At 57.8% G+C, this 23,545-nt stretch overlaps 1 protein-coding gene across 1 annotated transcript in view; it reads left to right on the top strand.

Annotated features, from left to right (window-relative positions):
- ADAMTS13 (ADAM metallopeptidase with thrombospondin type 1 motif 13) overlaps window positions 1-23,341 on the top strand; it is a 41,913-nt gene extending 18,572 nt beyond the window's left edge. Inside the window, exons 11-25 of the mRNA XM_061571586.1 lie at window positions 1,126-1,230; window positions 2,242-2,393; window positions 3,076-3,139; window positions 5,121-5,292; window positions 7,750-7,889; window positions 9,045-9,165; window positions 10,083-10,163; window positions 10,670-10,851; window positions 11,450-11,585; window positions 12,760-12,907; window positions 13,680-14,065; window positions 19,429-19,575; window positions 21,200-21,376; window positions 22,080-22,285; window positions 22,997-23,341. Of these exons, the coding sequence (XP_061427570.1) occupies window positions 1,126-1,230; window positions 2,242-2,393; window positions 3,076-3,139; window positions 5,121-5,292; window positions 7,750-7,889; window positions 9,045-9,165; window positions 10,083-10,163; window positions 10,670-10,851; window positions 11,450-11,585; window positions 12,760-12,907; window positions 13,680-14,065; window positions 19,429-19,575; window positions 21,200-21,376; window positions 22,080-22,285; window positions 22,997-23,173 (2,394 nt within the window). The 3' untranslated portion in view covers window positions 23,174-23,341. The remainder of the gene's footprint in view (window positions 1-1,125; window positions 1,231-2,241; window positions 2,394-3,075; window positions 3,140-5,120; window positions 5,293-7,749; window positions 7,890-9,044; window positions 9,166-10,082; window positions 10,164-10,669; window positions 10,852-11,449; window positions 11,586-12,759; window positions 12,908-13,679; window positions 14,066-19,428; window positions 19,576-21,199; window positions 21,377-22,079; window positions 22,286-22,996) is intronic.
- The last annotated feature ends 204 nt before the right edge of the window (window positions 23,342-23,545 follow it).

Raw genomic sequence — 23,545 nt, forward strand, 5'->3', positions numbered from 1 at the left:
ACCCACCAACTCCCTCACCCACCGACTCACTCCACCCACCAACTCTCTCACCCACCCACCCACCCACTCACTCCACCCACCAACTCACTCACCCACCCACTCACTCCACCCACTTATTCATTCACCCACCAACTCACTCACCCACCCACTCACTCCACCCACTTATTCATTCAATCACCAACTCACTCACCCACCCACTCACTCCACCCACTTATTCATTCACCCACCAACTCCCTCACCCACCGACTCACTCCACCCACCAACTCCCTCACCCACCCACCCACTCACCCACCCACCAACTCACTCACCCACCCACTCACTCCACCCACTTATTCATTCACCCACCAACTCACTCACCCACCCACTCACTCCACCCACTTATTCATTCACTCACCAACTCACTCACCCACCCACTCACTCCACCCACTTATTCATTCACCCACCAACTCACTCACCCACCCACTCACTCCACCCACTTATTCATTCACCCACCAACTCACTCACCCACCCACTCACTCCACCCACCAACTCCCTCCCTCACCCACCCACTCACTCCACCCACTTATTCATTCACTCACCAACTCACTCACCCACCCACTCACTCCACCCACTTATTCATTCACCCACCAACTCCCTCACCCACCCACTCCCTCACCCACCCACTCACTCCACCCACCAACTCACTCCACCCACCAACTCACTCACCCACCCACCCACCCACCAACTCACTCACCCACCCACTCACTCCACCCACCAACTCCCTCCCTCACCCACCCACTCACTCCACCCACTTATTCATTCACCCACCAACTCCCTCACCCACCCACTCCCTCACCCACCCACTCCCTCACCCACCCACTCACTCCACCCACCAACTCACTCCACCCACCAACTCACTCACCCACCCACCCACCCACCAACTCACTCACCCACCCACTCACTCCACCCACTCACCCACCCACCCAACCACCAACTCCCTCACCCACCCACTCACTCCACTCACCCACCCACCCACCAACTCCCTCGCCCACCTGACCCACTCACACCCGCGTGGGTGCCGTGCGTGCCCCTCTCCCTGTGCCCCTGCTGCGTGTGTGCCGCACTTGCTGCGTGTGTGCGCGCCAGGACGTGTGCAGCGTGCTCTCGTGCCACACGCACCGCGACGACTTCTCCAGCTGCACGCGGCTGCACATCTCGCTGCTGGACGGGACGCCCTGCGCTGACCACCGGGTGAGGAGGAGGAGGAGGCATCACGGTGGCGAGGAGATGTTGACTACCTCGCCTGGTGTACAGGAGGTCGTGGGTCTGATCTCGACCCTGACGCCTGCTGTATATTGCGTGTCTCTCTCTCTCTCATCATCATCACGGTGGCTAGGAGATGTTGACTACCTCGCCTGGTGCGCAGGAGGTCGTGGGTTTGATCTCGACCCTGACGCCTGCTGTATATTTGGAGTTTGCGTGTCTCTCTCTCTCATCATCATCACGGTGGCTAGGAGATGTTGACTACCTCGCCTGGTGTACAGGAGGTCGTGGGTTTGATCTCGACCCTGATGCCTGCTGTATATTTGGAGTTTGCGTGTCTCTCTCTCTCTCTCTCATCATCATCATGGTGGCTAGGAAATGTTAACTACCTCGTCTGGTATACAGGAGGTCGTGGGTTCAATCCTAACCCTGATGCCTGCTGTATATTTGGAGTTTGTGTGTCTCTCTTTCTCTCTCATCATCATTACGGTGGCTAGGAGATGTTAACTACCTCGCCTGGTGTGCAGGAGGTCGTGGGTCAACAGGTTCGATCCGGACAGTCCGTTAAAACGCTACACGGGGTGTCTTTGTATTTTGTGTGTAGGTGTGTGCGTGTAGGAGTGTCTGCGTGTAGGTGTGTGTGTGTGCGTGTAGGAGTGTCTGCGTGTAGGTGTGTGTGTGTGCGTGACTGAGTGTGTGTGGAGGTGTGTGTGGGGAGCGGTGGTGTAGCGGTTAGCACACTGCGCTATGAACCCTGGCGACCCGAGTTCGATTCCCGCTCACGGCCAACACCCGGTGGCGATCATCTGAACCGGTCCTGGGCCTCCCCTAGGTCGCCTCAGCCTCAAATCAGTACCCGGTGCAGTGCGTAAACATCGCCACCGGGGAGACAAAGGCGGCCGGGCGCGGTGCCGCCCACCCACCGCCCTCGCGTGCCGTGCCGGCCTTCGCAGGCGCTGGCTAAAGGCTCCGCTGGGGGATGTGCGTGTGTCTGTGCAGCGGTGCGTGCGTGGCGCGTGCGTGCCGTTCACGGGGGCGCCGTCCGTGGAGCCGGTGCACGGCGCGTGGTCGGCGTGGGGCCGCTTCGGGGGCTGCTCGCGCACCTGCGGCGGCGGCGTCACGGCACGCACGCGGCGCTGCAACAGCCCCCGGTGAGCCGCGGCGTGTCTGTGTGTGTGTCTGTGTGTGTGTGTCTGTGTGTGTGTCTGTGTGTGTGTCTGTGTGTGTGTCTGTGTGTGTCAGTGTTTGTCTGTGTGTGTGTCTGTGTGTGTGTCTGTGTGTGTGTCTGTGTGTGTCTGTGTGTGTCTGTGTGTCTGTGTCTGTGTGTATGTGTGTCTGTGTGTGTGTCTGTGTGTGTGTGTGCCTGTGTGTGTGTGTGTCTGTGTGTGTGTCTGTGTGTGTCTGTGTGTGTGTCTGTGTGTGTGTGTGTCTGTGTGTGTGTCTGCGTGTGTCTGTGTGCGTGCGTGTGTGCGTGTGTGTCTGTGTGTGTCTGCGTGTGTCTGCGTGTGTGTGTGTGCCAACTGTGGGGAGCGGTGGTGTAGCGGTTAGCGCTACGCTGCACTACAAACCTGCCGAGCCAAGTTCAATTCCTAAAATGAGTACTTAGTGCGGTGTGTAAATATCACCACTGGGGAGACAAATGCAGGGGGGATGTTTGTGGTGTGCGCGTCTGTGCGCGTTACGCACGACGATGCCGATGAGAGTGCCGTGATTCGGTGAGGCCAAGGACACCTCTTGTCATCATCATTATCATCGTCAGCAGCAGCAGCAGCATCATCGCCGTCGCCACAATCGTCATAACAGACGTCGGCCGTGGTGAGCGTGTCCGTGCAGGCCTGCGCTCGGAGGGAGGACGTGCGATGGGACGGACTTGGAGGCCGTCATGTGCAACCGCCAGGTGGGCCGAGTCCGTGAGCCGCTGGGCGCTATTGCGCTCTCTAAATCGTCTCGATTGGAGACTCACTCCTCTGGAACTGCTTCTTCGTGCTTCGTTGCGTTCGGCGTCCTTGGCCCCCGCACCTCCGATTATCACGGTTGTCTGCGTAGGGTGCGAAAGAAGTTCAACATACATACATATGTACAGACACACACACGCGCGCGTGTGCGCGAAGGCAAAAGTCCCCCGTACAGTCTGTTAGGGCAAGTGCTGTTTAGTGAGTAGCACCTATGATGGCCGGCACGTGCACAAACTCACAGAGTCGCCCTTTCTGATGCGCTCCTGCGACCGTCTGGAACGCTCTTCCTTTCGATGTTAGGAAGCCACCGGTGCTACGCACTTATAAATCATCAGAGTTGAAAACTCATTTTTTTAAAATAGCTTCTTGTGCTTAGTTTGGCATTCTTGCCCCCGCACCTCCGAAAGAAGTTCATGCATGTGTAGTGTCAGCGGAGCGGGAGACAAGGTTGTTCAGGAGCACCTTCTTGATTGACAACCTTCAGGTTCACAGGTCCGTCCTCGCGATCTCCTTAGTCGCCCAGCGTAGCCCTTAACACAACCCTGACCGGGCAGGACCGACGGCGCCGACCGAGACAGCCAGCAACTCTCCGGCCGGGCAATATCTCGCGAAGACGGCGGCGGCGATGACGAGACGAGTTTACTTCCCAGAACCGGCAGCCACGAGCTTCCGCTGTCCGCTGCCTTTATGATACCGGCGCGGCCTGGCTCCGCCCTGGCCCCGCCTCCCTTCTAGAACCTGCTAGAAGGTTCCAGGGGCTTCCAGATGGAGTCCTCCGTGACCTTTGCCCCAGTTCCTCCGCCCTGCCGACACAGCCGCGTATATACTCACCGGCGTGTGGACTGCTTGTCCACTGCAGTTGCCATTGCTGGACAACAGACGGCGCTATTACACTACACATACTACACTACCATACACTATACACTACACGATACACGACACTATATACTACACGCTATGCACTACACTACTACGTACTACGCTATACTACACTACTATGCAGTACACTATACACTACACACTATACAGTACACTATACACCACACATTATACACTACACTACTACACACGACAATATATACTACGCTACTATACAGTACACTGTACAGAACACTATACACTAGACTACCATAGACTACACTATACACTACACTACTACACACTACACTAAATACTACACGACTATACTTTACACTATACATCACACACGATACACTACTACACACTACACTATACACTACACTGCCATACACTACGCTACTACGCACTACACCACTATACTACATTGAAAACCCATTTCTTTAGCACTGCTTTGTTGTGCTTAGTTCATTACCCTCGCCCCCCGCATCTCCGATGAGCACGTTGGGCGACGTACGGTACGATAGAAGTTCAACGTGCGTATGTCCACGTGCGTGCGTCCACGTGCGTGCGTCCACATGCGTACGTCCACGTGCGTACGTCCACGTGCGTGGCGCGCCTCACCGGTCGCGTCGCAGTCCACCCGGCGTGCTCCCTCGCACCCCCAGCCTGCCTTCCGGAGGTTTGACTGCGCAGGGCATTTTTCGGTTTTGTTTAAATATCACCGTCGTCGTCGTCCTTAAAGATAAAACCCGAAATAGAAACTTAAGCAACTATCGGTGGAACCCATGGAAGCTCCTACAGAAACTGGTTCGATGTAACGGGGCTAAGCCCTGTTAGCTCTAGACCCCTGCTCCTCATGCTGCTCCTCGTGTTCCTGCTGCTGCTGCTCCTGCTTCTGCTGCTGTTGCTGCTGCTGCTGCTCCTGCTCCTGTTGCTGCTGCTCCTGCTTCTGCTTGCTTCTCCTGCTTCTCCTCCTCCTGCTGCTGCTCCTCCTGCTTCTCGTGCTGCTCCTCCGCTAACTACGACGACAATCGCTACCCCCCCCCCCCCCCGTTCCCGCAGCCGTGTGCCTCCGCGTCGCAGTTCTCTTTCGCCGTGGAGCAGTGCAGCAACACCAGCGCAGAGCCGTCCACCACCACCACCACCGCGGCGGCAGCAGCGGCGGCGGCAGCGGCGGCAGCGGGGACCCGCTCGGCGCTGCGCTACCACGCGTGGGCACCCACCATGGTGCGAGGTACGTACGGGCACCGTGCGAGCGCCGTGCGGGTGCCGCTTTGGGGCCGTGCGGGTGCCGTGCGGTGCCGTGTGGACGCGGTGACGGCACTGGCAGTACCGGCTGAGGCAGCAGTTTCAGCGGCAGTGGCGGTAGCTGTTTCAAGTTGCGGGTTTATTTTGTGCGGCCGCAAAGACAGAGGAGTCTGGTGAGAATTGTATTTTATTATGTTTTATTTTTGTTATTTTATTATTTCCCTTCTACGTGACTTTACCGAATGAACCGAGAAGATAGGAGGAGTCTCATTTGTGCGAAGAGTGAGCTGGGTCAATGGAGCGGGTGGGTGGCGAGTGCAATGAGTGCAATGAGTGGGTGGTGGAGGTGAGTGGACTTGTCAATGACCGGTACCGGCGGTGTTAATATCGGCCTCTGTGAAGGAGGAGGAGGAGGCTCGTGAAGGACGCTGCTGACTGGGCAGTTGGAGGAAGCCGCCCTCCAGCAACAGCGGAGGGCGGAGGAGCGATGCTCACGGCCAGCCGATTAACGATGAGTTTTGTTTATTATACAAGTGGGAGGAAAACCGGAGCGCCCAAAGAAAACCCACGCCCTTGTGCGAGGGTGCAATGCTCTATCCCCATAGTGCTGGAAAAACAGATGGCGATTAGTCCACTTGCGAGCCCAGGTTACGGGTATCTCCTCGACGCTCACAGCGCTGGATTACAGGCCACGCGCATCGCCTCCACCGCCTCACAGCGCTCGGATTTTGAGAGCCTTCCCCGTAAAAGAATACGTACGTGTGTCTGTATGTTGAACTTCTTTCTCACCATACGTAACCAACCGTGCCAATCGGAGGTGCGGGGGAAAGGATAACAAACTATGGGTCTCTGTGTGAGTCTATGGGTTTATGTGTGAGTCTATGAGTCTCTGTGTGCGTCTATGGGTCTCTGTGTGAGTCTATGGGTCTCTGTGTGAGTCTATGGGTTTATGTGTGAGTCTGCGGGTCTCTGTGTGAGTCTATGGGTCTCTGTGTGAGTCTGCGGGTCTCTGTGTGAGTCTATGGGTCTCTTTGTGAGTCTATGGGTCTATGTGTGAGTCTATGGGTCTCTGTGTGAGTCTGCGGGTCTCTGTGTGAGTCTATGGGTCTCTGTGTGAGTCTATGGGTCTATTTGTGAATCTATGGGTCTCTGTGTGAGTCTATGGGTCTCTGTGTGAGTCTATGGGTCTCTGTGTGAGTCTATGGGTCTCTGTGTGAGTCTATGGGTCTCTGTGAGTCTATAGGTTTCTGTGTGAGTCTGTGGCTCTCTGTGCGAGTCTATGGGTCTGTGTGTGAGTCTATGGGTCTCTGTGCGAGTCTCTTGGTCTCTGTGTGAGTCTATGGGTCTCTGTGTGAGTCTATGGGTCTCTGTGTGAGTTTGTGGCTCTCTGTGCGAGTCTCTTGGTCTCTGTGTGAGTCTATGGGTCTCTGTGTGAGTCTAAGTATGTATGTTGAACTTTTTTCTCACCGTACGTAGCCAACCGTGTTAATCGGATGCGCTGGGGGAAGGACAACAAACTAAGCACAAGAAGCATTTCTAAAGAACTCAGTTTTTAATCTAGATTATTTAAAAAGCGCACAGCTTCCAGTGGCTTCCTAACATCGGAAGCAAAGAGCGTTCCAGACGGCCGCAGAAGCGCATCTGAAAGCGCCGCAGCGCGATGCAGCGAGACACCGTCTCTGTTCGACGGTTCGCCAAAAGCAGCCGCCGCTACTGCTGCTGCGAGGAGACGACCGGGGTTCGCGTGCTGGTCTATGCTCCTTGACAAAATCGGCAGTGTATATTGTAATGTTATATTGTAATATTATATTGTCATATTATATTGTCATATTATATTGTCATCTTATATTGTCATGTTATATTGTAATTTTATATTGTCATATTATATTGTCATATTATATTGCCATATTATATTGTCATCTTAACGTACAGCATTTGAACGCGTAGGCTTTCGCGACCAATTATCATCCCCAAAAAACCCTATTATGTGCAGCGTTTGGTAACGAGTGAAATGCAATCGTGTAGCGCCTGATAAATCCTCGGGTATATGTGGTTGTGAAAGCCAAGGCATCACTGTGCTTATATTGATGCCAGTTATGTGCTGAAAAACAAAATAGTGAAACCCGTTTTGTCAATTTTTTGCTTTTTGCGATTCATACATCACATGTCAAAAATACAGAACTGCAATAACCGGGGAGGGGGGGAGGGGAATGACAGTTTGGTATCATCAGGCATGGCTGGTGGTAAAAGAGTCAAAGGGGAGGAATTGAAAATTACCCAAAGAGGGGGTCTCCCCCCCAATTCTATAACAGCCCCGTGCCCCCCCTCTCCCCCATCATCAAACTTAATCTGACCTCGCTCAGCGCACGCACACCCAACCTGCTTTCCCCGCGTCTCCCTCCCCACCCTCCCCCCGTGGCTGTATCCCTGTGGCCGTCTGTAGGAGACTGGCGCTGCCAGTACCACTGCGAGACCGTGGGCAGGAGTCTGCGAGTGTCGAGGGGGGCGGCGTTTGTGGACGGGACTCGCTGTGAACACCCGAAGGAATCGGCCCTGGGGCTGTGCGTGTCGGGGCGGTGCCAGGCAAGGGGACGCCCGCACACTCACCCACGCCGCTTGCACACACGGCCTGCTCGCACTGGGACACTCTCGCTCGCTCACGCTGGCACATGTTAACTCCCTCGCCTGGTGTGCAGGAGGTAGTGTGTTCGATCCCGACCCTGACGCCTGCTGCTGTATATGTGGAGTTTGCGTGTCTCTCTCTCTCATCATCATCACGGTGGCTCGGAGATGTTAACTACCTCGCCTGGTCTACAGGAGGTCGTGGGTTCGATCCCGACCCTGACGCCTGCTGCTGTATATTTGGAGTTTGTGGCGTCTCTCTCATCATCATCACGGTGGCTAGGAGATGTTAACTCCCTCGCCTGGTATACAGGAGGTCGTAATTTAGATCTAGACCCTGACGCCTGCTGTATATTTGGAGTTTGCGTGTCTCTCTCTCTCTCCCCATGGTCACGTAGATTTTTCTCCGGGTCATTCCGGTTTCCCCTCCACATTTAGAATCAACGTCGCGCGTTCAGGGTGTTTGGCTGCTATCAATGTCCACACGATGAGCCACATCGTTGAGCTGTCAGTTGTGGCCAGCTCGCTTCTGAAAGATAGCTACGTAGCTCAGTGGGCCTTACCTGGTAAAATAAAAATTAAACAACGATAGTACAGTATCGATTTGAAGCTTTCGCGACTGCAGGGATTCATCTTCTTGGTTCTTTCGGTAAAGTCACGTAGAAGGGAAATAATAAAATAATAAAAATAAAAATATATATATTTTTTTTTATTGTATTATTATTTTTATTATTTTATTACTTCTCTTCCACGTGACTTTACCGAAAGAACCAAGAAGATAGTACAGTACTCCCACTGGCATACGCCCACTGACATTGGCACGCGCACACTCATGTCTACACCCGCTCGCGGCCACCTTTGATCTCACCGGGGAGACAAAGGCGGCGCGGGCGCGGTGCCCCTCGCCAGCCTTCGCCGGCGCTCTGCTCGCTCACAGCAGCTTGCGCCAACGGTCTGCGTAGGTCACACGGCGGCGTTGGAGGAGACGTTTGTCTTTAAGGCGGCCGGACGCGGCGTTGGTCCGTGCCGGCCTTCACAGGTCCTCACTAACAGCGCCTACCCCAACGGTCTGCCGAGGCGGCCACACGGAGGGTCATCGCCTTTGTCTCCGCGCAGGAGTTTGGCTGCGACGGCGTGCTGAGCTCGGGAGTCGTCGTGGACGCGTGCGGGATCTGCGGAGGGGACGGCTCCTCCTGCTTCCGCGTCAACGGGACATTCCACGGCGGGGAGGCCAAGAGTGAGGATGGGACGCGCACCGTCGGTTCCCAGCCACCTCCCTCCAACCTTCATCCTTCCCTCTCCTCTCCTCCTCCAAACCCTCAAACCCTCCACTCCCTCCCCAAACGAGCTCCCACCTCGCCCCCTCCCTGTTCCTCTCCCTCCCCCGGTCTCCTCCACACAGTCACACTCCCTCCCTCCTCCATCTCTCACCCCTGGAGTCGTCCCTAGGGTCCTCACCGCAAACACACGGAAGGGTCACAGTGTCACAGATAAGGCATAGTCTCAGACGTATAATCAGCATTATCAGCAACGGCGTCATCAGCCGCAGCGGTAATAGGAGCATGGTCACCATCGGCCACCACGTAGTCGTCGTCGTTGTCCACGCCTTCACAGTCGCCAGCGGTGGCAGCAGCAGCAGCAGTTGTCATCTTTGGCTGCAGTAGCAACATAATGATGTCGTGATGATCATCATCATTATCATCAGCAGCAACAACAAGGGCATCTTTATAAACAATCTCATTATCATCATGGTCATCATCATCATCAGCAACTGTATCATCATCGTGAACAGTGTCATCATCTTGAGCCAATGTCATCATCATTACCATCATCAGCAGCAACAACAACAGTAGCAGCAGCATCATCACCACCTGCTCATAAGCGCTCATTGCTGTGTTATATTTGTCCCGTGGGGAGCGGTGGTGCAGTGGTTAGCGCACTGCACTATGAATCTGGCGACCTGAGTTCCGGTCCTGGGCCTCCTAGGTCGACTCAGCCTCAAATGAGTACCTGGTGCTGTGTGTAAACATCGCCACCGGGGAGACAAAGGCGGCCGGGCGTGGTGCTGGCCACCCACCCCCTGGCCTTCATAGGTGCTCGCAAACAGCGCTTTCTTTACGGGGGGGGGATCTTTGTCTTTGTCCATGTGTGCAGAGTACGTCACCTTCCTGCGCGTGCCCCTAAACGCCACCTCTGTGCACGTCTCGAACACCCGCTCAGCCTACACACACCTGGGTGAGTGCGTGCGTGTCCACAGGCTCTGCTAACCCCCACCCCCGCTCACAGCACTTGCCCCCCGACGGTCCGTCAAAGGCTGCACGGGGGATCTTTGTCAGTGGTGAGTGAGCGCGCCCGAGTGGCCCAGCCCACCGAGGAGAACGGAGCGATGTAGTCGGCACGTGCCGGCACGTGGGTGCCCGGTGGGTTGTCACAATCGCGGGTTCGCGATCGATGTTTGGCGGATTTGGGACGCCCTCCATCCGGCAACGGATAGACCGTGGATGATGAACGATGACAACGACGACGACGATGACGATGACGACGACGATGACGACGATGATGACGATGACGACGATGATGACGATGACGATGACGACGACGACGACGATGACGACGACGACGACGACGACGGGGAATTGCAAACGGAATACATTTTTCGGTCGCTCGCACGGCCGTTCATTTCGACTGCTCACGGAGTCGCTCGCGCCGGCTGCGGTCGCTCCGGCCGACGCCTCCCGTAGCGCTGCTGGTGGGCCGCGTGCCGGTGGTGGCCGGACGCGGCTCCGTGTCCACCAACGTGTCGGCTCCCTCGGCGCTGGAGGACGAGCGCCTCACCTACCGCCTCTACCTCACCGAGCTCAAGATCCCACGCACGGAGCGGCTCTCCATCCCGGGGCCCGTCACTCAGCCCACGCACGTGCAGGTGCGGGGAGGGCTGCGGGGGACACGAGTTGCTGTGTGTGTGTGCGTGTGTGCCGGGTGGCGCTGCTCACGTCACCACCGCCGTGCAGAGACGTTGTTGTGTGTGTCTGGGTGTGAGTTAACAGCACTTGCCCCGACGGTCTTTTAAGGCTATACGGGGGATCTTTGTCTTTGTGTGTGTGCGAACGGTGCGCCATGAATTCGATTCGAGCACACGGACGAACGCACCGACACCGGTGACGATTATCTGAACCTGCCCTGGGCCTTCCCTTAGGTCGACTCAGCCTCAAACTAGTACCTGGCGCGGTGTGTGGTAAACATCACCACTGGGGAGACAAAGGCGGTCGGGCGTGGTTGCTGGCCACCCACCCCCTCGTGTGCCACAGTGCCGGCCTTCGTAGGTGCTCGCTAACAGCACTTGCCCCAGCAGTCTGCTCAGGCTAAACAAATATTCACAATGTGGGGGTTGAGGGAATGTATCCTACGTGACCACCGGCCTTCATAGGTGGTGCTTGCCCCCCCCACCCCTCCCCGCCTCCACCCCTGCCCCCCCCCACCCCTGCCCCCCCCCCTTGCGTCCGTGCCCGCCGTGGCCGCAGGTGTACCGCCGCTACGGGCGCGAGTACGGCCGCGCCGCCGACCCCGACATCGTCTTCTCCTTCCACCTGCCCCACGGGCAGCCGCTCTACCAGTGGGAGGAGCGGCGGGCGCCGTGCCCCCACACCTGCGGCACAGGTGAGACAAAGGCGGCGGGGGTGGCTCAGCCTGGTCGGTACTGCAACGAGGCGCCCGCCGCTCACCGACTCGTCGATGGTCGCGAAGGGGCACGAAAGGCGCTGCTCCTCAAGATGAGCCGGCCGCGTGTCGCCAGCCGCCAGCGATGAAGGGCTCGGTGGCTAGGAGATGTTAACTACCTCGCCTGGTATGCAGGAGGTCGTGGGTTCGATCCCCGACCCTGGCGCCTGCTGCTGTATTTGGAGTTTGTGGGTCTCTCTCTCCGTGGTGAGATGTTGACTACCTCGCCTAGTGTGCAGGAGGTCGTGGGTTCGATCCCCGACCCTGACGCCTGCTGCTGTATATTTGGAGTTTGCGTGTCTCTCTCTCTCTCTCATCATCATCATCACGGTGGCTAGGAGATGTTAACTACCTCGCCTGGTGTGCAGGAGGTCGTGGGTTCGATCCCCGACCCTGACGCCTGCTGCTGTATATTTGGAGTTTGCGGTGTCTCTCTCTCTCATCATCATCACGGTGGCTAGGAGATGTTAACTACCTCGCCTGGTATACAGGAGATCGTGGGTTCGACCCCCGACCCTGATGCCTGCTTCGTTGAACTATTATTTGTGGCAAGTCGCTTCTCAAAAAGAGCTCTACTGCTTCAAAACAAAGCTAGTTTTGTTTTTCTGCATTATATACAATGGACAAAGATCCGCCGTATAGCCTGAACAGACTGTTGCGGAAAGTGCTGTTAGCGAGCACCTACGACAGCCAGCTCGGCACTCGAGGGGATGGGTGACCAGCACCACGCCCGACCGCCTTTGTCTCCCTCGTGGCGATGTTTACACACCGCACCAAGTACTTATTTGAGGCTGATTCGACCTAGGGGAGGACCACGACAAGTGCAGATAATCGCCACTGCGTGTTGGCCGTGAGCGGGAAGCACCAAGTACTTATTTGAGGCTGAGTCGACCTAGGGGAGGCCCACGACAAGTGCAGATGATCGCCACTGGGTGTTGGCCGCGAGCGGAAATCGAACTCGGCGGTGGCCGGGTTCGTAGCGATCAACGCCGCGCTGATCGCTACGCCGCCGCTCGCATCTAGAGATTCGCAAGCGTTGGCTCCGATGCGGATCGAACGGTCGTTGCGGCGGTTGACGGCGTTGATGCGGTGGTCGGTGGCGCCGTGCGTGCAGGGACGACGCGTGCGGCGCACGTGTGCGTCGACCCCTCGCTGGGCTCCGAGGTGCCGTCCGAGCGCTGCCTCCTGGGCGGGCCCCGGCCCCTGGAGCGGACCGTGCCGTGCAGCCGGAGCCTGGAGCCCTGCCCGGCCCCGCTGCACGAGTGAGGGACGCGTGTGTCCGCGTGTGTGTCCGTCTCCGCGCGGGCGTGTGTGTGTGTCCGTGTGCGTGTGTCCGCGTGTGTGTCTCTTTGTCTTGTCCGTGTGCGTGTCTGTGTGTGTCCGCGTGTGTGCGTATGTGTCCGTGTGTGTCTCCGCGCGGGCGTGTGTGTGTCCGTGTGTGTGTGTCTCCGCACGGGCGTGTGTGTGTCCGTGTGTGTGTGTCTCCGCATGGGCGTGTGTGTGTCCGTGTGCATGTGTCCACGTGTGTGTGTCTCTTTGTCTTGTCCATGTGCGTGTCTGTGTGTGTCCGCGTGTGTGTCCGCGTGTGTGTGTACGTCTGTGTGTGTCTCCGCACGTGCGTGTGTCCGCGTGTGTGGGTGTACGTCTGTGTGTGTCTGCGTGAGCGTGTCTGTGTGTGTCCGCGTGTGTGGGTGTACGTCTGTGTCCCCCCGCATGTGCGTGCCACCTTCCATGGGTGCTACTCGCTAACAGCACTTGCGCGAAAAGCCTGTTTTGGCTACACGGGGTATCTTTGTCTTTGTAGCAGTTCGCGTAGACACGTGTGCGCTGTCCAGCCACAATCGCCCTCCAACCCGCACTTACCAGAATGGTGAAGTATGGTCAAACGACCCCCACGACCTGCAACGCCTTCATCCAGCAGTGGATCGACACACGTACAACGACGCACGATAGGAACGCATATCGCCCCCCTCCCCCCTCGTTCGCTGGAGCCGGACGCAACCTTTGACCTCGCTCTCTCTCGTCGACCCGCAGGGTCACCGCGGAAGCGCCAGCGAGCGACGGCGATGGTGATGATGGCGTTACATCATCGTCGTCGTCAACGTCATCGTCAACGTCATCGTCAACGTCGTCATCGTCAACGTCGTCATCCTCGCTTGCTTCGGGAACGCCTTCCCTCGGAGCTGCGAGTCAGGGGTCACGCGGGGGTCGGAGGGGTTCCACGACCCCTTCCCCTATGACCTCCGCCCCCCCCGTGACCCCGACCACCAAGACCCCTCTCATCACGACCCAAGCTGCGCATGACGCGGCACCCTCAACAGAATTCTCAACTCCCACCACCCCTTCCTCCTCCTCCTCATCCTCGTCCTCCTCGTCAGCCTCCTCTTTCTCCACCTCCTCTACGGCTCCACAACTGCCCGGTGAGGGCATGGCATCATCGCCATCGTCATCATCATTGTCATCACCACGACGTTGTCATAATCGCAGTGAGAAGGTGGATATACTGGATGTGGTGTGCCGGTTGCCACTGAGGCGAGATGTTAACTCCCTCGCCTGGTGTGCAGGAGGTCGTGGGTTCGATTCTGACCTTGAAGCCTGCTGCTGTATATTTGGAGTTTGCGTGTCTCTCTCTCATCATCTTCACGGTGGCTAGGAGATGTTGACTACCTCGCCCGGTATACAAGGAGGTCGTGGGTTCGATCCCGACCCTACGCCTGCTGCTGTATATTCGGAGTTTGCGTGTCTCTCTCTCATCATCATCACGGTGGCTAGGAGATGTTAACTACCTCGCCTGATATGCAGGAGGTCGTGGGTTCGATCCTGACCCTGATGCCTGCTGCTATATAAATGGAGTTTGCATGTCTCTCTCCCCATGGCCGTGTGGATTTTTCTCCAGTTCCTCCGGTTTTCCCCTCCACATTTAGAATCAACGTCACGCGTTCAGAGCATTCGGCTGCTTTACATTTGCACGTGATAAGCCGCTTCGTTGAGCGATCATTTGTGGCCAGGTCTCTTCTAAAGAAATAGCTCCGTAGCTCAGTGGGCCTTAGGGGCCGTCCATAAATGACGTCACGCACCTAAGGGGGGTTAGAAATTTGTGACGATGTGTGACGAGGGGGGGGGGGGGGTTGTTTGAGAAATGTGACGTCACGTGAAAATGCGCAACTTTAAACAAATATAGACAACACGTTCTACTTGATTAAATAGATTTTTTGATAAATGTGTAATGCGGGCGTGGACGACCTTCCGGAGGTGACGTCATGGGGGGAGGAGTTACGTCACGTGGGGGAGAGGGTTCAGGTCTATAAGGGGAGAAACCGGAAGCAGTAAGGAGTGATCGGAGACTGGGAAAGTGTGAGGCCACGCAGGGCGGAGTGGGGAAGAGAGAGAGTGGCGAGATCGCCACACACACACACACACCCCGAGGATCGGCACCGTCGGCCAACGGTGACCGACCCCGGGGCTGGAGGAGCAGCGAGGAGACTGCAGAGAGAGCAGCGGGTCTGCAAGGGTGGAATTCAGCAGCGGGGGTCTGCAAGGAGGGAAGTGGGCTATGTGAGCGACAGCAGCCTGGGGCTGCAGAGCGAAGAGTATATAGGGGAGTGCTGTGAAGTGGGCTACGTGAGCGATAGCAGCCTGGGGCTGCAGAGCGAAGAGTAAAGGGGAGTGCCGTGAGGGAAAAGAGATCGAACCCAAATAAAGGACACAGGACAGAGAGAAGCGTCCGAGTCTTTTATTACACTGGTGTTGGAACTGTAACGGCATGGCAAAACAACTGAGAAAAAAGAATATTCCGTCTCCGGCTTCGGCTTCTTCTTCCGACGACGAAGACCTTCCTCCTATGGTGGACCTGACTCCGGCAGAGGAGGAGGTCCGTGCTGGGACGAGTGCTGGTCCGGGGGTCCAAGAGGTCGTCGCGTCGGCGGACCCGTCTGCACCAAAGGACGTGGATTTAAGATGGAGTCAGATGGCGGAGCAACTTGAAACTCTCAAGAACGTACTTGCACAGTTGTGTGAGCTCGTCACGCCGAGAACGGCGTCTGGAGAAGATGTTGGTGGTCCGCAGGAGCCCGGGTTGTCTTCGCTGTCGACGCCATCAGCCACACGGCGTGAGGACGCCATCTTGGGCATGGCGCACGAGGAAAGGCGGGAAGCCGCCATTTTGGGCCCTTCGCGGCATAAGGCCGCCATCTTGTCGACACCACGTTGCGACGCCATGTTGAATCTGCCACCCGATGAGTCAGCGGCTGGAGGGAGCGCGCCAAGAGGTCGCAGTCGTCACTTGACGACTGTAAAAGAATTCTCCATCGGGGGAGATTGGAGTGCGTTCGCCTGCAGATTTTTAGCAGCGGTACGCACGGCGAGGTGGACTGACGCCGAGGCATTAGAAGTTCTTCCGACTCTTCTCGATGACGAGTCTGTTAGATTCTTTCGCTCGATAAAAGCCTCGAAGAAGAAAACATTGCGAGGTGTATTCGACGAAATGGCTGACGCTTACGAGCCACCGGACGATGCTCATCGCCGGTTTGTGCAACGACAGCGCGCACCCGAGGAGTCTCCGGTGGCGTATAGGGGCGCGGTGCTGGAACTGGCTATGGCTGCATACCCGGAGACGGAGCCTGACCTGCTGGAACCTCTCATCCTGGGGAAGATGCTGGAGCTGTCCCGGGATCTCGGCATTCCTATGCCGGTGTGTGGTCATGAGAAGCTCACCTCCCAGGCTGCGGCCAAATGTCTAGATGCCCAGTTCAACCTGCGCCGGTGGAAGCAGGTTATGGCGTGGACGGGGGGGCCTATCGTCGAAGGGGGAGCCTTGGGTTGGGACCCCAAAAAGGCAGTTTATGTGCCAGACGACAGGGGCCCGCAGGAGCTGTCGGCTGCCGCGGCTCCGTGGACGGGCCGAGGGGGGCCGGGGCCACGGGCTGCGCCGCCGACACGGCCGCGTCGGGACGGGGCGTCCGCAGCGCGCCGTAACGACATCGACTGTTTCTGCTGCGGGCGTAAGGGCCATTACGCTCGGGACTGCTGGGCCCGCGTTCCGGGTCCGCCCCAGCAGGAGGCCTCGCCTGCGGCCGCTCCAAGAACGGATTCGCCAGCACAGACGAGCCGGCCGTAACGTGGCAGGGGAAAGAAGATTCAGCTCGGGGTGCGCCTAACACGGCTGCGGAACCTTTGAGACCCGCAGCCCTTCCAACCCCGCCGCGGACGCGATTGCGGGACGCCCCTGATGCTGCGCCGGCAAGATTGGGGGTCTGGGACGTTGCCAGGCTTCCAATAGCGACAGACTAACTTCAACCTGTCGCTCTTAAAACCCTGCCACGTTCTCGTTCAGCGGGAGGGCCGCCGACCGTCCGGGACGGTCCGGCGACCCGCACCCGCTCAAAATCCCTCACATTTCGTTAATTATTGTGTTGTGTTCTTGTTCTTCGATATAATATTGTGTGTTCTGTGTCCTTTTTCATATTCGGTCGTGTTCGCCCGCATTGTTGTTGGAGTTGTGTTCAGCCGAGGTCGGCTGGATTTTCTCTACGGGGGAGGGTGGTGTAATGCGGGCGTGGACGACCTTCCGGAGGTGACGTCATGGGGGGAGGAGTTACGTCACGTGGGGGAGAGGGTTCAGGTCTATAAGGGGAGAAACCGGAAGCAGTAGGGAGTGATCGGAGACTGGGAAAGTGTGAGGCCACGCAGGGCGGAGTGGGGAAGAGAGAGAGTGGCGAGATCGCCACACACACACACACCCCGAGGATCGGCACCGTCGGCCAACGGTGACCGACCCCGGGGCTGGAGGAGCAGCGAGGAGACTGCAGAGAGAGCAGCGGGTCTGCAAGGGTGGAGTTCGGCAGCGGGGGTCTGCGCGACGAGACAGCAGCGGGTCTGCAAGGAGGGAAGTGGGCTATGTGAGCGACAGCAGCCTGGGGCAGCAGAGCGAAGAGTATATAGGGGAGTGCTGTGAAGTGGGCTACGTGAGCGATAGCAGCCTGGGGCTGCAGAGCGAAGAGTGAAGGGGAGTGCCGTGAGGGAAAAGAGATCGAACCCAAATAAAGGACACAGGACAGAGAGAAGCGTCCGAGTCTTTTATTACAAATGTTTTCTCCTGCAACATCAGAGTGCAGCGCCACATTAAATACGCACTACAATGACAATAGTTTAAAGCGATTTGAAGCATGTTTTATTTGGGGGGGGGGGGGGGGGTGGCAGAGCTTTGTGACGTCATATTTGAGAGGGGGGGGGTCTGACTTTTTGTGACGCCGTGTGACGAGGGATGGGGGGGTCAAAAATCGTCCAAAATCGCGTGACGTCATTTACGGACCGCCCCTTACCTAGGAAAAATCTATAAAAAATAAAATTACGTAGCATGTTCACGTATTGTACTCTGTGGGGAGCGGTGGTGAAGTGGTCGGCGCACACGGCCTACCCACGTGGCCACCCGAGTTCGATTCCCGCTCACGGCCGACTACAACAGTGGCCAATATACCTGAACCGGTCCTGCACTCATCCCAGAGGTCGCAAACGGGTTTTGATTCCTTACCCCCGTACCCGGCCGCACCAGGGTCACAAACGGGTACCCGTACCCGGCCCTACCCGTACCCTACCCCCGTACCCGGCCGGGTATGGGTATCGGGTACCTGATTGCGACCTCTGGGATGAAGCCATGTTGCAGGCGCGGGTGGGTTGATTCTAGGAACTTGAATTGTGAGAAGAGACAAAACGTTGGGAAATGAGTGACACACAGTTACTCACCAGTGACTCACGGCCCACCCGTACCCGTACCCGGCCGCACCAGGGTCGCAAACGGGTACCCGTACCCGGCCGGGTACGGGTAGCCGGGTATCGGGTAGGGTATCGGGTACCCGGTTGCGACCTCTGACTCATCCCGAAAACGAGCACCCGGTGCGGTGTGTAGTAAGCATCGTCACTGGGGAGACAAAGGCGGCTGGGCGTGGTGTTGGGCACGTCACTCCCTCGTGTGGGCCTTCACTGTTGCTGGCTAACAGCACTTGCCCCAACAATCTGTTCAGGCGGGGGAACTTTATCTTTGCCAGTGTGCGTGTATTACCGTGTGTGTCTGCGTGTGTCCATGCGTGCGTCCGTGCATCTTCTCAGCCATTGGGTCTGTTCCGTGACCTCCTACCCAAGCACTTCTTCTCGCGATGGCACTCAAAGTGCACCCAGCCTGGCACGAGCTGTGCGGCGTCGTCACCGCGAACAGCGGCTGCTGTTTTTGCTTCTGTTGCTCCTGTTGTCGCTGCTGTAGTTGCTGCTGCTGTTGATGCCGTTGCTGCTGTAGCTGCTGCTGTAGCTGCTGTTGTTGTTGCTGATGCTATAGTTGCTGCTGTAGTTGCTGCTGCTGTTGATGCCGTTGCTGCTGTAGCTGCTGCTGTTGTTGTTGCTGATGCTATAGTTGCTGCTGCTGTAGCTGCTGCTGCTGTTGTTGCTGCTGCTGATGCCTTTGCTGCTGTAGCTGCTGCTGCTGTTGTTGCTGATGCTGTTGTCGTTGCTGCTGTAGCTGCTGCTGCTCTTGCTGCTGTATCTGCTGCTGCTGTTGTCACTGCTGTAGTTGCTGCTGCTGTAGCTGCTGCTGCTGTTGTTGCTGCTGCTATAGCTGCTGCTGCTGTCGCTGCTGCAGCTGCTACTGCTGCTTCTGCTGTTGTCACTGCTTTATCTGCTTCAGCTGTTGTCACTGCTGTAGTTGCTGCTGATGTTGCTGCTGCTGTCGCTGCTGTTGCTGCTGCTGTAGCTGCTGTCACTGCGTTGCCGTGCGTCGTCTGTCCACCGCCCGTAGCGTCGTGCGGGCTGCAGGTGACGGCGCCCGCGGGCGTCGTGCGCCTGGACGCTCGCCCCGGGGTGGACTGCAGCGTGGCGTTCGCTCGCCCGCTCGGCGAGGTCGTGTCCGTGCACGTGCTGCAGCACAACATGGAGTGCAGCGCCGGTGAGGGCGCCTGAGTGTGTGCGTGAGTGTGTGAGTGAGTGGGTGCGTGAGTGAGTGAGTGTGTGAGTGAGTGAGTGCGTGCGTGCGTGAGTGCATGAGTGAATGAGTGTGTGTGTGTGTGAGTGAGTGCGTGAGTGAGTTAGTGAGTGAGTGAGTGCGTGAGTGTGTGAGTGAGTACGTGAGTGAGTGTGTGAGTGAGTGTGTGCGTGTGTGAGTGAGTTTATGAGTGAATGAGTGTGTGAGTGCGTGAATGAGTGTGTGAGGGCGCCTGAGTGAGTGAGTGCGTGAGTGAGTGAGTGCATGCGTGAGTGAGTCCGTAAGTGAGTGAGTGCGTGTGTGCGTGAGTGAGTGCGTGCGTGAGTGCGTGAGTGAGTGCGTGAGTGTGTGAGTGCGTGCATGAGTGAGTGCGTGAGTGTGAGTGAGTAAGTGCTGAGTGAGTGAGTGCATGAGTGAGTGCGTGAGTGAGTAAGTACGTGAGTGCGTGAGTGAGTAAGTACGTGAGTGAGTAAGTACGTGAGTGCGTGCCTGAGTGCGTGCGCGCGCCTGCATGCGTGCATGGGGAGCGGTGGTGTAGTGGTTAGCGCGCTGCGCTACGAACCCGGCGACCCGAGTTCGATTCCCACTCACGGTCAACACCAGCGACGATTATCTGAAAAGGTCTTGGGCCTCCCCTAGGTCGACTCGGCCTCAAATGACTACCTGGTGCGGTGTGTAAAATCATTCCCACTGGGGAGACAAAGGCGGCCGGGCGTGGTGTTGTCCACCCAACCCCTCGTGATACGACGTGTGACATCGAACAAATCACTCGATTGTGTCTGGCAGCGAGAGCGGTTCACGCGAACTCCGTCACAGAAGTTCACACCTTCTTGGTTCTTTCGGTAAAGTCACGTAGAAGGGAAGTAATAAAATAATAAGAAATAAACCCGTAAAAACAAAGTTTTTCACTATAAATCCTTTATATGCGTGGCGGCTAGAGTCCTCTCGTCCTCTGGCTTGAGATGGCTGCCACCTATGGGTCAGATGATTGTCTGCCAGTATTAAGCAATTGGTAATTAAATATTTAATTTGTTTTCCCTAAACAGTGTAACATTTTGGAACGAGTCTGTGTGCAAAATGTCAGCTCGATTGGATCACGGGAAGTGGGTTAAAAAACGACCGAAAGATTTGCACGGTCGTAAGCAAGCAAGCACGCAAGCAAGCAAACGAACTTAATATAAAGGATTTAAAAATAAAACATAAAATAATTCTCACAACGTTTCGGCCACAACGCAAGCAGCCGTCCCCAGGGGTGTGTCATTCAGACTCTGTCTTCTCGACAGACCTGTTCTTCACCTGAAGACGGCTGCTTGCGTTGTGGCCGAAACGTCGTGAGAATTATTTTATTATGTTTTATTTCTATTATTTTATTATTTCCCTTCTACGTGACTTTACCGACAGAACCAAGAAGATGTAATCCCTGCAGTCACGAAAGCTTTACATCGAGAAGTTCACACGTTTGGCGCAACGGCCCTTCGCTGGACTCTGCCCGGTGAATGAAATGAACGAATGCCCTTTGACCCCCCCGCTCCTCTTTGACCCCCCCCCCGACTCCCACCCCCCTCCCCGCCCTGTCGCCCGTCGGCAGGCGACTACGCGATGGTGCTGGAGCGGCTGTCGTGGCGGCGCTTCTGCGAGGGCTCCCGCAACACGACGCTCTCGTCGCGCACCAACAACCTCGTCGTGCGCCTGCGCGCCGCCGGCGGGCGCCGGGGCCTTCGCGTGGCCTTCGCCGCCCGGCGGGCACGAAGGCCGCAGCACCGAGGTGGGGACGGCGCTCGGGGAGGGGGGCGGGGGGGGGGGAGACTCGCGATGCCGGCACGGAGCGGCGCCCACTCGTGACGGCCAGGGACAAACTTCTCTTCTCCCCGTGCTCATTCTCTTCCCCACCCCCCCCATCCCCCCACCCCCCCCCCCATCAAACCCACCCACCCCTATTCCCCACACCAACCCCACCCGCCCCACCACTCCCCCCACCCCTCCCACCCCCCACTTTCCCGATACCCCCCCCCCACCACCCACACACTCCCACTCCCCTCATCCCCCCACCTCCCCACCGCCCCCCATCAAACCCACCCACCACCCCCATTCCCCACACCAACCCCCCCACCACCTCCACACCCCACCACTCCCCACTCGCCCCACCACCCCCCCCACCCCCCACTCCCCCCACCCCCCCCACTCCACCCCCCCAACACCCCTCCAACACCCCCACCACCCCCCTTACCACCCCTCACTCCCCCACCTTCCCCACCTCCCCCCACCACCCACACACACACTCCCCCCCCCATCCCCCCACCCCCCACCCCCCCACCACCCCCCCCATCAAACCCACCCACCCCCATTCCCCAAACCAACCCCCCCACCACCGCCTCACCACTCCCCCCATCCCACACTCCCCCCACACTCCACCCTCCCAATACTCCCACCACCCCCCCCCCACCGCCCACCCCACCCCCCCCCCGCAGAATGCGACGTGCAGCTGACGGGCATCAAGGGCCGGATCGGCGCCCCGCAGGCCGTGGCGGGTGGCGGTGGCGGCGTGGTGGCCACCCAGCCGTGCCGCGCCTACATCAACGTGCCGCCACAGCGGCGCATCGTCCTGCGGGCCATGGTCACGAGCGGCGCGGGGCGGGGGGCGGAGCAGGACGGGGCGTGCGACGGCCACGTCGTGGTACGTCCCCGCGGTGGCGAGGAGATGTTAACCACCTCGCCTGGTGTACAGGAGGTCGTGGGTTCGATCCCAACCCTGACGCCTGCTGCTGTATATTTAGAGTTTGTGTTTCTCTCATCATCATCACGGTGGCTAGGAGATGTTGACTACCTCGCCTGGTATACAGGAGGACGTGGGGTCGACCCCGACCCTGACGCCTGCTGCTGTATATTTAGAGTTTGTGTGTCTCTCTCTCTCATCATCAACACGGTGGCTAGGAGATGTTAACTACCTCGCCTGGTGTACAGGAGGTCGTGGGTTCGATCCCGACCCTGACGCCTGCTGCTGTATATTTAGAGTTTGTGTGTCTCTCTCTCTCATCATCAACACGGTGGCTAGGAGATGTTAACTACCTCGCCTGGTATACAGGAGGTCGTGGGTCCACTGACGCCTGCTGCTGTATATTTGGAGTTTGCGGTGTCTCTCTTCCCGTGGCCGTGTGGATTTTTCAACGTCGCGCGTTTTTTGGCCGCTATCAATTTCCCCGCGGTGATGATGATGAGCCGCTGTCGTTGAGCTATCATTCAGCTCAGCGGGGCCTCACCTGGCTAAGTATGAAACAGCTTAGCAGATTGCGCTGTGCCAGCCTTCACGGGCTCTGCTCGCGAACGGCACTTGCCCCAGCAGTCTGTCGAGGCTACACGGGGGATCTTTGTCTCGTTGCGCTCACAGGTGAGGGACATGGAGACGCTGAAGGCCGTGCCCGTGTGTGGGCCCAGGCCGCTCGTGTGGAAATCTTCCGGCAGTCGAGCGGAGATCGAGTTCCACGGCCGGCTCAGCAAGCAGACGTCGTCCTTCATCGCTCTGTACCGCGCCATCGACCCCGGCGCACCCCTCTCCGGAACATAGACCCCCTGCAGACCCCCTGCAGACCCCCTGCAGACCCCCTACAGACCCCCTGCAGACCCCCATAGACCCCCTACAGACCCCTAGACCCCCTGCAGACCCCCTGCAGACCCCCTGCAGACCCCCTGCAGACCCCCTGCAGACCCCCTACAGACCCCCATAGACCCCCTACAGACCCCTAGACCCCCTGCAGACCCCCTGCAGACCCCCTGCAGACCCCCTACAGACCCCCTGCAGACCCCCTACAGACCCCCTGCAGACCCCCATAGACCTCCTGCAGACCCCTAGACCCCCTGCAGACCCCCTGCAGACCCCCTACAGACCCCCTGCAGACCCCCTACAGACCCCCTGCAGACCCCCATAGACCCCCTACAG

This window comes from Lethenteron reissneri, chromosome 48 (assembly GCF_015708825.2).
Source record: "Lethenteron reissneri isolate LAM-NWPU_2019-01 chromosome 48, ASM1570882v1, whole genome shotgun sequence".
NCBI classification, from domain to species: Eukaryota; Metazoa; Chordata; class Hyperoartia; order Petromyzontiformes; family Petromyzontidae; genus Lethenteron; species Lethenteron reissneri.